Source organism: Centropristis striata, chromosome 10 (genome assembly GCF_030273125.1).
Source record: "Centropristis striata isolate RG_2023a ecotype Rhode Island chromosome 10, C.striata_1.0, whole genome shotgun sequence".
NCBI lineage: Eukaryota > Metazoa > Chordata > Actinopteri > Perciformes > Serranidae > Centropristis > Centropristis striata.
The window spans coordinates 28,539,947-28,555,990 of NC_081526.1; the positions used below are offsets into that span (position 1 = coordinate 28,539,947).

General features: G+C 41.2%; 1 protein-coding gene across 2 annotated transcripts in view; it reads left to right on the top strand.

Moving 5' to 3' along the window:
• The window catches only part of LOC131978737 (neuropilin-2-like), a 121,347-nt gene that overhangs the window by 56,623 nt on the left and 48,680 nt on the right, over nt 1–16,044 (top strand). For both annotated transcript variants that reach the window (XM_059342466.1, XM_059342467.1), the window contains exons 8-9: nt 10,371–10,515; nt 15,141–15,316. In XM_059342466.1, coding sequence (XP_059198449.1) covers nt 10,371–10,515; nt 15,141–15,316 — 321 coding nt within the window. The remainder of the gene's footprint in view (nt 1–10,370; nt 10,516–15,140; nt 15,317–16,044) is intronic.

Consider the following 16,044-nt stretch of genomic DNA (forward strand, 5'->3'; position numbering starts at 1 on the left):
CTCATAACCCTGGAAAGCTGCTTCAGAGCTGAATGCTTAGGGAGACACAAGAGGGGTGTGTGTGCGTGCATGTGCATATGAATATGTGTGTCTGAGGGGGGGTGAGGGGTTTAGAGTAAATCAGCAGTAGCTTCTGGTAGAATATTTCTCCCTTGTCTTCCAAATACAGACACAAACACACACACATGTACATGCACAACCTCAAACCAACTGGTAACGGTCTTTGAGGCCCCCTGATGAGACAGTCTGTGCTGTAATCTGATGGTTCAGTTCAGGGCTGTTAGTCGTTTCATTTGATCCACTCTACTACTGTGTATCATAATCTCATCTGTATATGGATGTTAACCAGACGTATGAATATTTTTCATCCTGATTGTCTATACTGTATGTTCTTTTCTGTCGACATCTATTCCTAAGGTTTCCTCCATTTTTTCCCTGCTAAAGGACTTTTTGGGGGAGTTTCTCAGTATTCAAACAAGGGAATGGCAGAGGGAGTTGTAAGCTGTACAGACGATTAAAGCTCCTTGAGGCAATTTGTCATTTGTCATATTGGCAGTGTTGTGCACATTCATACATAGCTTACATTTCAGTTCACACAGATTAAAATGAACTAGTTTATGCTCATAGTTCACAATTTTAAAGTTCACTGTCCCCCCCAAAAATGACAGTTTGACAGTTCTCAGATTTGTTTCTTTCAATTGATTGGGCATAATTTTATAAAAATTGTGAGATATTTTCTATTGAAATATGGACTGATTTGTTCAGAAAAGTAATTAAATTCACATAAACTGGCTTCAGCACAGCCACAAAGCATGCCGGTGTAGTGTCAAATAATGTTTCCCAGACAAAATGTCTCTCCTTGCTCCTAAATCTGAACCAAACCTCTGTTTTAGTTAATTAATTTCAAACTAATTAATTCGATTCACCACAACCATGAGCATGTTTAATTAAAACACCGTTTAAGGAAGCTCAGATCTCTGGACATCTGTAGTAAGATGCTGCAGATGTTTTATCAGTCTGTGGTGGTAGTGTGTTGTTTTATGCCGCAGTCTGCTGGGGAGGCAGCATCACACACAGAGATGCAAGGCGGTTGGACAGACTGGTCTAAAGAGCTGGTTCTGTGGTTGGAGCCAGGTTGGACACACTGGAGGAGGTGGTGGAGAGATGACCTGTCAACATGTTCAAGGCCATCTTGAAATACCCAGATCATCCACTACACAAAACCTTTATGGACCAAAAAAACAGCAGTGGACGGCTCCTCTCTCTCCATTGCAGTACGGAGAGATACAAAAGATCCTTCACTCCTACAGCCATCAGGCTGTCTCATTCTAACAGAGATTCTACCAGACTAACTGGATTTCCCCTCGGGGATAAATAAAGTAATTTTGATTTGATTTTTTTGATTTGATTTTGTTTTTAGAGTGTTGATGCACAACACTGGATATTCAGTTATACATATCAAATTCATTTGAATATACTACACACAGGCATACAATTTGGTGTTATGGTGCTTCCTCTGTCCTGGGAGGAGGCAGAGTAAATACAAAGCAGAGAGGGCTGAAAAAAGAGCGATGGACATTTATCTGATGATGAAACGATGGTGTCAGCATCTTGGAGCCTGACGTCCCTTCTCAGCTGACACACCTCGGGCGGCCAATCAGCAACGGCCTTGCCCTCCAAACTGTCAACTTTCGGGGTGTGAGTGAGAATCTGTCTTTTCTGTTTAAAAGACATATAAATAACTCAACAGCAGTGGCCAAGAAGATCTTTCTGGCCGAGTGTTTTATATCTTGGGTGAGTCAAAATGCTGTGTCGGCATTCACAGGCTAATCCAAGGAAATGTTTTTTATAATTGAGAGCAGATCCTGGATCATTTCATGCAGGGATCAGTTGTAAGCATGTAATACGCCTTTTACTTAAAGCACATACTATGATTTATGTGTGACTTTATTTTAAGGGAAAGTAGTGTTTCCACCAATGGAGGGGGTATATAAGTGTGCCAACTCCTCTGTTTAACTTGTTCAACCTGCTCTGACCTGTTCATTTATCCATCCATCTCTCACCTGACAGTTTCATTCACTCACCCCTTCACTAGTTCCCCCAAACCTGTCTGTCATCCATCAAATCCTCCCTCTGTGTCCACACACACTCTCCTCACATCTTCATTCACCTCATCCTTCCACTCTTGCACTCTTTCCATCCCTCTTTTTCTTCTCTCCCTCGACACTCCATCATCCCTCCCTCCATATGTTTCTGAGAAAGTCATCATGAAACAGACAGGCAAGTTTATGCTGCTTGAACAAATTACTTTTTGTGCTTGGCTACAACGATAGTTTAGTGTGTGTGTGGGTGTGTGAGCGTGTGTGTTTTAATCTGGAAATATTATTGAATTAGTGTTTTATGAGCAAGAGGCATGAAAGGAGGACAGAAATTAATGTGAGCCACATGGATATTAAGGAAAGAAAATTCGGAGCATAGCACACTGACTGTGCTCATGCAAACACACTTGTGCAACAGTAAGAACACACACATACATGCTTGTTGTATGGTAACATTGTCTCAGATGAGTTAGTTTTAATAATGCAGCCACTGTGCGCACACTCACACACACACACACACACACACACACACACACACTTTGGTTTTAAACATCTGGGAGCCAGCCCATGGGGGCGGCACCACTGTCACACAACATCACAATGATTTGTGTGATCTGTAATGTTTTTGATAATGTCATTACTGGCCTGTCGTAAACCAGATGGGACATATGGAATATATGTTAACTTGTGGATAGTTTTTGGAGAGCAGGAAAAGTAATATTCCTATATTGTACTGACAGGCTCACAAATGACAGGTACTGATTCGAAACTGAGGGGGAAGAAACAGATGGATGTGCAAAGTGCAAGACATGAGGGGGAATACAGGGCGAATGAGATTATATCAGAAATCACCATTGCAGAACCAATATGCTGTGTCGTTTCTCCAGGATTTGTTATGATTCTTTGCCAATTTGTATTTTAGGTTCTCTCCGCATTTTTATCCATGGATATTTCTGTCTGTTCTGTTTTTACTGTACACCAATGGACAGATTAGTGAACAGGACTACTGGGCCTGAAGACACCAAGTGTCAGGGCCCTGGGCCTGTTAATCAGAAAGACCAGGTTGAGACTCAAAATACCTACAAAGATACAAAGTGGCTACAAAGAGACACAAAAGTAATACAAAGAGACACAACAAAAACATAGTAAGAGAGAGATCACAAAAAACCCCACAATGACTATGAAAAGGGGAAAAACAACCACAAAGGGACTCAAAATGACTACAGCAACATAAAGAATATTTAAAAAGATGCAAAACAACTACATATATAGAGGTAAAACAACTACAAATAACAAATGACTACAATTACCTCCACAAAGTGACATGAGATAACTACAAAGACATGTAAAACAGAAAAAGACGCAAAGAGACTGACATCAATTATGAAAAGGTGCAAAACAACTACAAAGACATAAAAAACAGCTGCAAAGAGACACATAGAGGCCAAAAAAAGATTCACAGTGACTATGAAAAAGGGACTAAGAGACACAAACAACTACGAAGAGACAACAAAAGCTGCAAAGAGAGACAAAAAGATCATAAAGAGACTCATAACGACTATGAAAAGGGTCAAAACGACCACAGAGGAAATCAAAATGACTGCAAAGAGAGACAAAGCAGCTACAAAGAGACACAAAACAGCTACACAGAGACATAATGCAACTATAAAGAGATAAAAAACAACTACAAATAACAAAAGACTACAAGATGACAAACAAAAAAGTGACAATAGATAACTACAAAGTGATGCAAAACAGAAAACGACAGAGAGACTCACATGAACTATGAAAAGGTGCAAAACAACAACAAACAGACACAAAACAACAACAAAGAGATTCAAAACAGCTGCAAAGCGACCAAATAGAGGCCAGAAAGAGACTCACAGTGACTGAAAAGAGGACTTAGAGACACACAAACGACTAAAAAGACACCAAAACAACGACAAAAACACAACGAAAGCTTCAGAGATATCACAAAGAAACTCGAATGACCCTGAAAAGAGGCAAAACAACCACAGAGGAAATCAAAATGACTGCAAAGAGACACAAAGCAACTATAGAGAGATTTAAAACAGCTGCAAAGAGACACATAGAAGCCAAATAGAGACTCACAGTGACTATGAAAAGGGGACTGAGATACAGAAAGAACTACAAGGAGACTCAAAACAACAACGGAAGGAGGATAACTAACTATAACGGTCTGTGTCTTACTCCTATGCATGAGAGGTGGTGGGGCCTTTTGCCTGCTGTGTCCAAAAGCCCACTGTCTCATAATCTGCCCATGTGCACAGCAGCTATTTTTCATATCCACTCTTGATGTTCGGGTCGTGTCAGATCGTTTCACCGCTCATGTAAACCATCTTAAAAGCACTATATGTGAGCACAGGAAAAAGATAATGACACTATCAGTAGAACTTTAACTATCTATGACTCAGTGCACAAACTTGGCCGTGGGCCTGGTTATGGGAGGTTGCCCACATAACAGGAGAAAAGCAGCAATTTTCTGTGACCTGAGCTCTGGAGTTGAGAGATGATGTTGTCTTAGTTTGACTCTTCATCTGGAGGAGTCTGAGACCTTCTGCTGGTCGAGGTACATTTAAGCACGATGTGGTACAAATGTCATTACGCAGCCCTCCTGAATTGCTGCAGGCAGATTTGTCTGTGGCCATTACAGCACTGGACCTCAGCCAAGACCAAAACCTCCTATTCCCACCTTAATCTGTGGGAGGCAGGATGGATCGAGAGAGGGATGGAGGTGGGAGACGTGGGTGGAATCATAGGGAGGGAGAGGAATCGTGATGAGTGTAGGAAAGTTGAAAAAAATTAAGAAAAGAAAGAAAACATAAGCAAAAGGTCAACCAGTCAAGCATTGAAGTGATAGAGAAAAGAGAAACGAGCTGTGCAGAGGGAGGAAGAGAGGTGGAAACCTAAGGGAGAAAGTGAGGTTCATAGGGGAACAAGTGAGTGAAGGAAAGAGGCAGAGGGGGGGAAGAAGTGCTCACAGGGGAAGCACGGAGCAAGAGAAGGAGGGATGGATGGAGAGGAGGAATAATGAGAATAGCAGACAAGGGTGTTGACCACAAATCCCTCTGGATAGATCAGAGGTCTCAGCAACACAGCCTGTAAGGATGTCAGGAGAAGGGGGAAATTAAATAAAACGACAGAGTGGTGGGAGGAGGGAGGGGGGGAGACGAGGTGAGGGAGGGTGAGGTCAAAGGAGAGAGGGAGGAAGGAGTTTGTGACAAATGAAGAAAGAAAAGCTTGGGGAAAAAGAGAAGAGAGGGACAAAGGGGGATATTAGAAGGGTGCCATGTGTCATTTAGTTTGTGGGATTTGTGGACTTTGCTGTCACACACATGCACACACACACACACACACACACATACACACACACACACACACACACCAGAATTCACCTGTCAAATACAGGTTACCTCCCCGAAGTGTGTGTGTGCGTGCGTGTGCTCGTGTATTTGTCCTTGTGTGATGAAATGAGAGGAGATGGTGAGGTGTTTTACTATTTTATAACTCTGTCCACACACACAGAGCACGGACATTTGAATAATTCAGCGTGTCTGCTGCGCTGGTCCTCGCTGGCTGTGACTGACTGTGGCCCTGCAGGCTTACGAAACGGCCACACACACACACACACACACACACCTGTTCTTTTCTTTCCCATGAGGTGAACATTTTCCTCTGCATGCTCTTTTGCTATCCTGTAGTTACGCGTTAGACCCTTTCGACTACAAACCAGAAGCAGCTACACACATTATGTGTCCTTCTGCCCTGCACTCTATTGTTATTCAGCAGGCGAGGTGTGTGTAAATGAAGGAGAAAACAGTATTCACTCCGTGCATATAACCTTTGACCTTCACTGAGAGATGAAAGTAGCGTTTGAATCAGGAAGATTTTTCCTGCCTTGACTTCCTCTTATAGTATTGGGTTGAAACAACATCCCTGGTTGTTTTTTCCAGCCCCTGTGTGTGTGTGTGTGTGTTTGTGTGTGTGTGTGAGGTGTAAAGTTAAGCATCTGTTCACCACAGTGTTCCTGGTGTCAGCTTACCTTTCCTCTTAACACAGGTGGAAACATCGGCCCATTGACAAAACACACACACACACACACACACACACACACACACTAATCTGAGCTGTGTTGCAGGTGTAGCCCATTAGCTGATTGTTTGTTGTAGAAGCCTTTTAGAAAGAGATGCTACATATCCCCTTACACTTCTTCACTGTGGATTCTCACTGCAGAGCCAACACCTGTAGGTGAGGACTCTGTTTAATATAACCAAAAAATTGTGATGATAAGTGTGCAGTTTGACATTACTTACTATAACTATTCAACTGCATCACAACCGGCCACTTTAATAGTTAGCTAGCTCTTCTGCTGCTGTAGTGTATCTGCTACAAGGCTGGACATGTTGTGTGTTCAGAGATTGGTTTAATGTAACGAGAGGTTGTTTGAGTTACTGTTGAACCAGTCTGGTCATTCTCCTCTGACCTCTGACATCAACAAGGCATCAAGGCTCACTGGATATTTTTTGGACTCTTCTCTGTAAACCCTAGAGATGGTTGTTAGATCAGCAGTTTGTGAAATACTCAGACAAGGCACCAACAACCATGTCACGTTCAAAGTCACTTAAATCGCCTTTCTTCCCCATTCTGATGCTCCCTTTAAACTTCAGCAGCTCGTCTTCACCATGTCTACATAACTAAATGCATTGAGTTGCTGCCATGTGATTGGCTGTTTAGATATTTGTGATAACGAGCAGTTGAACAGGTGTACCTAATAAAGTCACTGATGAGCATGGCAGACTAAAAATATGGCCATGCAATATTTTGCAAATTCAAAAAAGAATAAACAATGGTTTAGGTTGGTTTATCTTTCACTATGTATGGGATAATGTACAGCGAGCGGGTCATTATTGTGAAATTACCCAGACTAAATGATGCAGGATTCTCACGCACATATAATTATTAAAAAAATATATATTTTATTGCTTCCACTAAAACAAACAGATCATAACTGTGCCCATAACAACAGTCTGTTATATATAGCAAAAGTTTTCTATTCAGAAATAGCAGTAATTGACCAATCAGAATTCAGTATTCAACAATGCCATTTTATATTGGCTGTTTATTATATGTTAGCAAATCACAAGTTACACGCATTGCACTTTATATAACTCCAGTGTGGATTTGCAAGACAAATAGGGAGGTTAAAACTCAAGATAAAGTATCAGAGCAGTGTTAAATATGCATTATGTAGAAAATCATATTTAAATGTCGACAGTGGGGTCAGCTTAGCATTGATTCAGAATATTTAAGAGACAGTTCTTATGAAGATAATCTCTGTGTGTGTGTGTGTGTGTGTGTGTTGCTGGTATTTTCTTATCATGTTTTCAGCCTGCTACTAAACATATTTCAGTGTCTTTAAGAGACTTTAAAGCAGCAGAAAGGTTTGCATCAAGCTGAAACACAGTAGCAGCTCTGTTTGGTGACTCTGAAAGAAGCTGATAATAGGGAAACAATTATCACTAATTAAAGGTAATACATTCGCACAAAGACACACCAAAAAATCAAAGAGTCATACAGTGTGTGCACGGTTATGTACTGTACACATACATAAAAGCACATACAGTATGTACAAGTGTGTGTGTATGTGTGTGTCTGCTCAAACGTTTGCTGAGGAAAAGTTTCAGTGCGCACCAAGGGAAATCAGAAAGCACCCACCAGCCCCCAACTCCTTAGAGTGAGACTTTATAATTACACTTTTACTCACCGATACCCCAACACACACACATACAGTACACACACACGCACACACACACACTTGTAATTACAGTCCACCGCCAAAATCCCATTAAGTCTTTTGGGGCCTTTAGGCATTTTTCCATCATTTAACTGGTCACAGTTTCTGGTATTAAGGCCATTGTAAGGGCATGAGTTCACTGTGTCTGACTTTGTATTGTACACCCAGTGGGTCATGAGTTCAATTCCCAGCTGGCCCAGTAGCCCGCTCCCGTTCCTGCAAGTCAGAAAACCCTTTCATCCACATTTTGTCACCCCTGACGGCTTCTGCTGTTTAATGGATTGGGAAAAGGGGGGAAATAGTGAATATACACACTCGTAGACACACACACGGTCCCAAAACAAAGCGAACATCTATAAATGAGTACCCAAGCAAGTAATTGCGAGGCCTTTGGCTCTGTCGAATGAGCTTACTGCTCTCTGTAATAAACACACGATGCTGTGTTTTGCGCACTGATGTAACATAATAGAAAGAGTGTTAGAGACACGGAGGGAAAACAGCCTTTGATGGTCTCTAATGAAACAACAGAAGAAAAAAATAAATTTACCCTTAAGTTTACAGCAGTGTATCATCATGGCGGCAAGGGAGAGAGAAAGGGGAGAAAGAGATGTAGAAAAAGGAGGACAGAAAGTGGAAATGATAGTGAGAGGAGCAGAAGCCCAGCTGTGTTTTCCTGTGGTGAGCCCAATAGAGACGACAGTCAGAGAGAGAGAGAGACATGACACTCTGTCAGACAGACAGAGATATAAAGTCTTGGTGTCAAGAGACAAAAAGAGTGCTTCTGGCCATGTGCGCTTGCATTCCGCTTCCTTTTTATCTGTATTTGTGTGTGTTTTCAGAGGAAATTACTTTGTGTGTGTGTGAGGGATCTCAGAGGGCACTTTGTAAGAAAGTGTGTGTTCTGCTGTGTGTGAAACAGTATCATGTTGTGTATGTCTGTGTGTTGATGGGTATGGTGTATTTTTCTTTGCTCTGAGAGTGTGTAGAGTAAAGATGATGTTTTCCTGTGTGTGTGTGGTTAAGTCAAGAGGACGTGAGAAGAGGATGCTCTCCCACATACTTACACCCTTGATTTATTACACACTGCCTGCCCTCAGACTGTGTGTACGAGTGTGTAAGAAAACCTTTGCACTCATTTATTTCTTTGTGAACAGAAACTATATATTCAGTGTGTGGGTTTATGTAAAGAAGAGGAAGATTAGTGTGTTGTAATTCAAATATATATTTAATGATGTTGTCCTGAGTTGAACAGCCATAAATATTATTGCTATGGATACCTGCTGTTAAATAGCTCATATTATGTGCACTCATTTACCATTAAGTTAGATTTTAATTGTTCATGGTCCATTTATTTACATGCATGGATTAAAGAAACAAGATACATTATGTGAATTTAAGTTATATGCTAAGCTTCGTTAATACATTCTGGCACACTTATTTTTAGGGAGTCTAATTAATTTTCATGAACTTAAAAGCACATTGTGAAAGGGGCAAAGTTCTAAGATGTAAAAGCCACAGTTCACTGTGGGACTACCCTGTCAATCACAAGGTAGCCACACCCTTAAAGCATAGCCTACTTTATTGTTTATTTTACTCTAAATGGGACCAAAATTTACCAAATAAACATTTTGTTGTATTGAAGAAGACTTGAAACTATTGATTGAGACCATGAACTCATTTTGAAAATTTTTACTGAGGTAATAAATCAAGTGAGAAGTAGAGTCGTTTTCTCCTAGACTTCCATGCAATCCAACTTCTTTTTGCCACCAGTAGAGTCGCCCCCTGCTGGCCATTAGTAAGAATGCGGATTTATACACTTGCGCATTGACTTAACTTTTCATAGAGAATGCTGCTTGTGTGGATTCTCTATGGGCTAGAAGTGTATGTCAAGGTTTCACAATATCAGATGCTAAAATAAGCTAAAAGCTAAGCTAAAATATGCTTATTTGCACTTAAAGTATGACCGAGAATGGGAATGTTTTGGAGATTTTCCCATATCAAAGTATTGGACACGTGCAATTTCTGGCCTGATAATTAAATATAAAGGGACCGCCAAAGTTGATATAATTAGTTTATTGGTAGATGTCTGCAATTCATTCAATAGTATTCACACAAATAGTCAAATGTGAACCTTTCGGGCAAAGATGGGGATTACCACAGTCATCATGTATCATCTGGAAACCATAAATGTCAAGTTTATCCATCCAATGGTTGTTGAGATATTTCAGGCTGGACCAAAGTGTTGGAGTGACTCACAGATCAGCTGACTCAGTGTACAGGCCAGGATGAACTGTGTCTCTGTGTTGCCATGAAATGTCTTTAGGAAGACCCTGAGGCTGAGTCCTGTGTGTCACTCACTCTGTCCTTTGCCCTTTCTGTACAGGGTGACCTGAAAAAATCCCCACATCCATTAATATAGTATCATTCATTTTCTTTATGTTTCTCTCTCCGTACAGGTTTTCCATGCCAACACTGACGCCACAGAGGTGGTCCTCAATCGGATCCCACAGCCGGTCCTGGCCCGCTTTGTACGAATCAGACCTCAGTTGTGGAAGAACGGCATCGCACTACGGTTCGAGCTCTACGGCTGTCAGATCACGGGTAAGAAAGATGAAGCTTTTTCTTCTTCTTCTGTGGAGTTTCTCAGACTTTTTCCTCCTTGTGGGACTCACTCTTGTAAAAACACCATAGCAGTCTTGCCGCCTTATACCAGTGATATACTGACGTTTACACAGGGTCAGAAGGTGGGTTACAGCAAATATACTTCCCTAAGGAAGCATTTTCTGGAAAAGAACAAGGGAACATTTTATTTATTTACTTATATGCCCTCATGATAAATAATTCAGTAATTTGTCTGTCCATCAATCCATCCAATGCTTCTATTCATACTTTCCTCTCCTTCCTCCATCTATCGCTCTGTCTTTCACATGCACACAACACACCCACTCTCATGTGCACTCACACTCTTACCCTCACTCTTTCATATACATATCCTCCCTCTCTGTCTCCCACTCACCCATGCACAGACACACACACACACACACACACACACACACACACACACACACACACAATGAAACACACTCAGTCCTAATAGAATAATACTAGAGTGTGATGTGTGGGTGATAACATCAGAGAGTAACAGGCTCTCAGCTTTCATCTGCAGCCCTGGCAAACAAACACGATTTTCAACCAGCATAATCAGCTCAATACTATAAATAGATAAAACTTAATTAGAGTGTCTGTGTTTGTGTGTGCGTCTCTGTGTAATAGAAATGGTAAAAGAGAGGGAGTTTCAATCCATTTCTGTGTGTGTGTGTGTGTGTGTGTGTGTGTGTGTGTGTGTGTGTGTGTGTGTGTGTGTGTGTGTGTGTGTGTCCCAGCTCCACTGTATCATTATTGGGTTAGAGCCTCTCTCTGCTGCCATCGTAGTGGCCATTGAGAGGGACAGATATGCTCTTATCTAGGAGGGCTATTTCAGCACCCACACAAATCACAATCACACCAAAACAATATGATACTACTTGTGTGTGTCCCTGTGTGGTGTGTATGTGTGTTTGTGTGTGTGTGTGTGTGTGTGTGTGTGATATATAGAGAGGGAGAGCAGAGGAAAGGGACAGGAATATAGCATACATCAGGTATCTTTGCCTGTGTTCTTGTCTACCAATAGCCTATTTTTTTACTTTATTTTAACCTGAAATTGCATTATATATCACCCTACTTTTCTCCCTACACTCTCAGCAGTGAGAACCCATTCAACACATCTTTTGGCCGCTCCCGTTTCCCTGTCTATTGCCCATCTCTGCTGCCTTGTAATGTCTGCAATCCATCACTGGACTGAGGAAAACACTGACTTTTATGCAAAATCTTGAAAGTTTCAAACTAGTTTGCCTTTTTGTTGAGAAGGCTGACAGAGGATGTCACTTAAGAGGTTAGCAGGGTGAAAACAAACTGATGCAACACTGTAAGGCTACATGCACACAGAATGTAAATTTCGATTATTTTTTTTTTCACTGAAAGCGATATATCGTTGACCGATCAATAACCTTTAACCAAATGTACTTTTTAGAATATTTTGTTAAAAAATCATAAAATATTATCAAAACAGGTCAGTCCTCAGTAGAGCAGATAGCTTGTCTCCAATAGGCCAACATGCATTTTTGTTGTATGAATGGAACAGGTCGAAATCCCCCTCAAATCAGAAATATGCTCAAACTGCTTTAGAGAATATGCTCAGATGGCACCAATGTTGCAGAGATAGTTCTTTGCTGCAGCGACCAGCCCTGAGAAGCATGTCTGATTACCTCATATAAGTGTCCTCATCACCTCTGGATCGTTAGTTTGTCGAGGTCAATGCCCTGGCGGCGTCACACGACTCCAGCCTGGCCAGCAGACTCTCTGTCTCATCATCTCCACTCTGTAATACCACCTGTAGCACCAGTCACCCCCATTTAACAGATTGTATAGCCTATTGTCTTTTAAACATGCATTGAACTTTAAAACAATTTGATTCTAAGAATTTTTACTTTTATAACTGATATTAATTGGTCCAAAATCTCATTGTCGGTTAAAGAGTTAAATATTGACTTCTTGGGGCGTCCCAGTGGTTCACTGGTAGAGTGCATACCAATCAGACGTAGTCCTTGTTAGCAGGCAGCCGGGGTTTGAAACCCTTTCCTGCATGTCTACCTCTGTCTCCTCCTTCCACTCTCTATCTCTTTCACAAATAAAAAACAACAACAAATAAAGCTAAAAAAATGGCTGTAAATGATGTTAGAGAGAAAAATTATCACCTTCTTTGAAATCGGGTTGTATTAGTGTGGATGTAGCCTCAGTTAAATATGTCTATAACCCACAGAGGAACCTTGTAACCAAACATATCCTCTAATGGTTTTGCAGTATCATCTGTTCTTCCTGCTCTGCACATAGACATATTGACAAGCACACCCCCGAACACACTGCCAGCAGGTTCTGATAATGCCCTACACAGGGCTATAAAGGCAGACATAAAGCAGTCAGTCAGTGACATGTCATTAGCTTAAATCACACTTTTATGTCTCTCTGTACTTTTTTCTCACTTTCTACCTATCCCTCTTCAATGTCGCTCTGTTTTTTCTCCCCTCTCATTCCGCTTCCTCCTCTGTCCTTCTATTGCCTTTGCTGACAGCTCCCATTCCCACTTTTCTCTCTCTGCCTCTCATTTTCTCCTCCCTATCCCTTCCTTTAAATCTCCCCTCCCCTGTCCCTGCCTCATTCGACTCTCTGTTCCCTTCTCCTTCCTTAATCTTGTTTTATTTTAGCCCTGCAGCACCTATCAATCATTTATTTTTAGCACCTTTATCATTTTTTCTCACCGGGCTTATATAGCGTGCATGTTTGTAAAGATATACGTGTGTGTGTGTGTGTGTGTGTGTGTGTGTGTGTGTGTGTGTGTGTGTGTGTGTGTGTGTGTGTGCGCAGTAGAGCCTCAATGGTGTACTTTACAGCTTTTGTAAGACCCTGTTATGAGGACACGCACATTGTGTGTGTGTGTGTGTGTGTGTGTGTGTATGTGTGTGCGTGTGTGTGTGTGTGTGTGTGTGTGTGTGTGTGTGTGTGTGTGTGTGTGTGTGTGTGTGTGTGTGTGTGTGTGTGTGTGTGTGTGTGTGTGTGTGTGTCCATGTGTGTGTGTGTGTCTCCATGTGTGGGCTAAACATCAGAGCATGTGCGAGTAAAAGTGCGTTTCAACCAGAGACCTTGTCTATTCAACTTCTAAGTGCTGGTGCATGCATCACTTTGTGTTTATGTATATATATGTGTGTGTGTGTGTGTGTGTGTGTGTGTGTGTGAGAGAGAGAGAGCTGTAAGGGCTCTCATGCCGCTGTGTGATATCTGGCTGTTTCTGCTTCTGTGATCTCCAGAGATGATATTGTCATCCACTCCCACTGCACTCCTGTATTAAAACACGCTGCTGGAGTGCTGCAGCTGCTTTAAAATAGATGGATGCAAAATCATAGAATAAACACAATAATAGAATTTTCTTCTGCCTAATCAGCTTTCATGTCTTTTTATAGAGCATGAGGGAGCTCATCTAGCATGGTGGTTGTTTATTGTTGATTCATTATTAACCATAGTGAGGCGCGTTTGCAGACGTCACGGCATTAAACATTCATCTCCGTGTAGACCTGAAGAATGTCACCATCAATCACCGTCACCCTTCACTGTCAATCTGCTCTCTCTCTTTCTTTATCTTTCTCACCCTCTCTGTTCTTTCCACCTGACCTTTTGTCCATCTCTTGTCCTTTTCGCTCCTCTTCCTCACCTGTTATCCCACCTCTTCATTCCTTCTTTTATCCCGTCATCTTTCATCTCCATTTTTCAGCCAGAAATGGTCACTTTGTTTTATTTCCTTTGTTGTCATTATTCACAGCAATAACATATTCTGATGCTTGTTAGACAAAAGCACATTTGTCAGTGTAATAAACAGTATCCCTTTGATCTGCAGCATGCTCTCATTTACCTCTTCCATTCGGGAGTTCTCTGGCTCAATTCCCCATGAAGGATCCCCTCTGGAAGCTCGGTTTAAAGTTATGCATCAACTTTGCAGCAGCGCGAAGGAAAATAATGAAACGGGTTGATGGAGTGCAGTGTTTTAACAATTCACGTCACAATCACACAGGAGTTTTGAATGAAGATGAGATCAAACGGTGATATTAAATCATTCTTGACCTTAAAGTCACATTCATTCATGAAGAGTTTTTGAATTCTGAGAATGTTTAGTAATGCAACACCTTCATGTAGCCTGACAATCCAATAGACCTTAGAGGGTGATAATAACAGCATGCTCAATAACGTCCATCACTCCAGAATGTCTCCAAAGCAGCTTTTCGATTGAATGTCTACGGTCCTGGCAGCCTCTAATTTAATTTCACATTTTCATTTTACAGACTTGAGATATAAATCCATCATTGTAAACATTTGGTTAACTTTTTTTGTCAATTTTTACTATATCAGTTTGTGGTAATACACTTGGAGACAATTAAAAAAGTTAATTTAACAAATTACAAATTAATACAATCTGTATTGGCAGCTGAGTGTCAATTCTTGGATGCTGTGCTGATCTTTGAAGCACTAAAAAAGAGCAATGGAAAGTTCCATTGCTATGCGATGATTCTGTGTTTTCAGAAAACAGCCAGCGGTAATATGAAGTTTTCTTATCCCATTCTCCCTCTGTGTGTTCTTTTCAGATGCTCCCTGTTCAGAGCTGCAAGGCATGTTGTCCGGGCTCCTACCAGACTCCCAGATCTCTGCGTCGTCCATGAGAGACATCCACGGCTCCATGGGGGCCGCCAGGCTGGTGGCCAGTCGTTCAGGATGGTTTCCAAACCCGACACAACCCATAGCTGGGGAGGAGTGGCTACAGGTATGTCACATGGTCCTAATAAGTCAGCCAAGTTTTTTTAGGGCACAGTATATGTTATAAAGGACTGGTGGCTTGTTTTCCATCACAAAAGAGACTGTAGTTTGGGATGAGGGGCAACAGGTGGGGTTCTTTTTACAAAATTAAAAAGTAAATGTTGCTCGTTGGAGCCTTTTTTTTATATACGCGGCCAGTATCAACATAATAAAACCATAGACTGTAAAAGAAGTGGATGTAGGCACCGCGATGTGTCCTATTGGTGTGTGGAGTAGTGTTTTGAAGCCTTGACTTTGTCGTTTCTGCCATTTCGTTTTTTGGAACCAGAAGTGACCATATTTGGAAGAGAAGGCAGAGCTGAGGAACACACTAAGTTTTTAACTAATGCTACTTTTTTTACTCTTAACAAGCTGCATCCATATTTTTTAGGCAACCGAAATGTTACTAATAGCATTCATAAACCAAAAGTGCACAGTACAATGTGGTGACAGCCGCTCAATGAAAAGATAGACACACCTTAAGCATACCCTCAATTATCATCTATTTTACTCTAAATGGGACCACAGCTTCCAAACTCAACATAATGCTGCTTTGAAAATTATTTAAAAGCAACAATTAAGTTGATAAACTCATTAGGAAAATGTTTACAGAGGTATATATTAAGTGAGAAGTAGGGTAATTTTCTCATAGACTTTCAATCTGATTTATTTTTGCAACCAGTTGAGTCTCCCCCT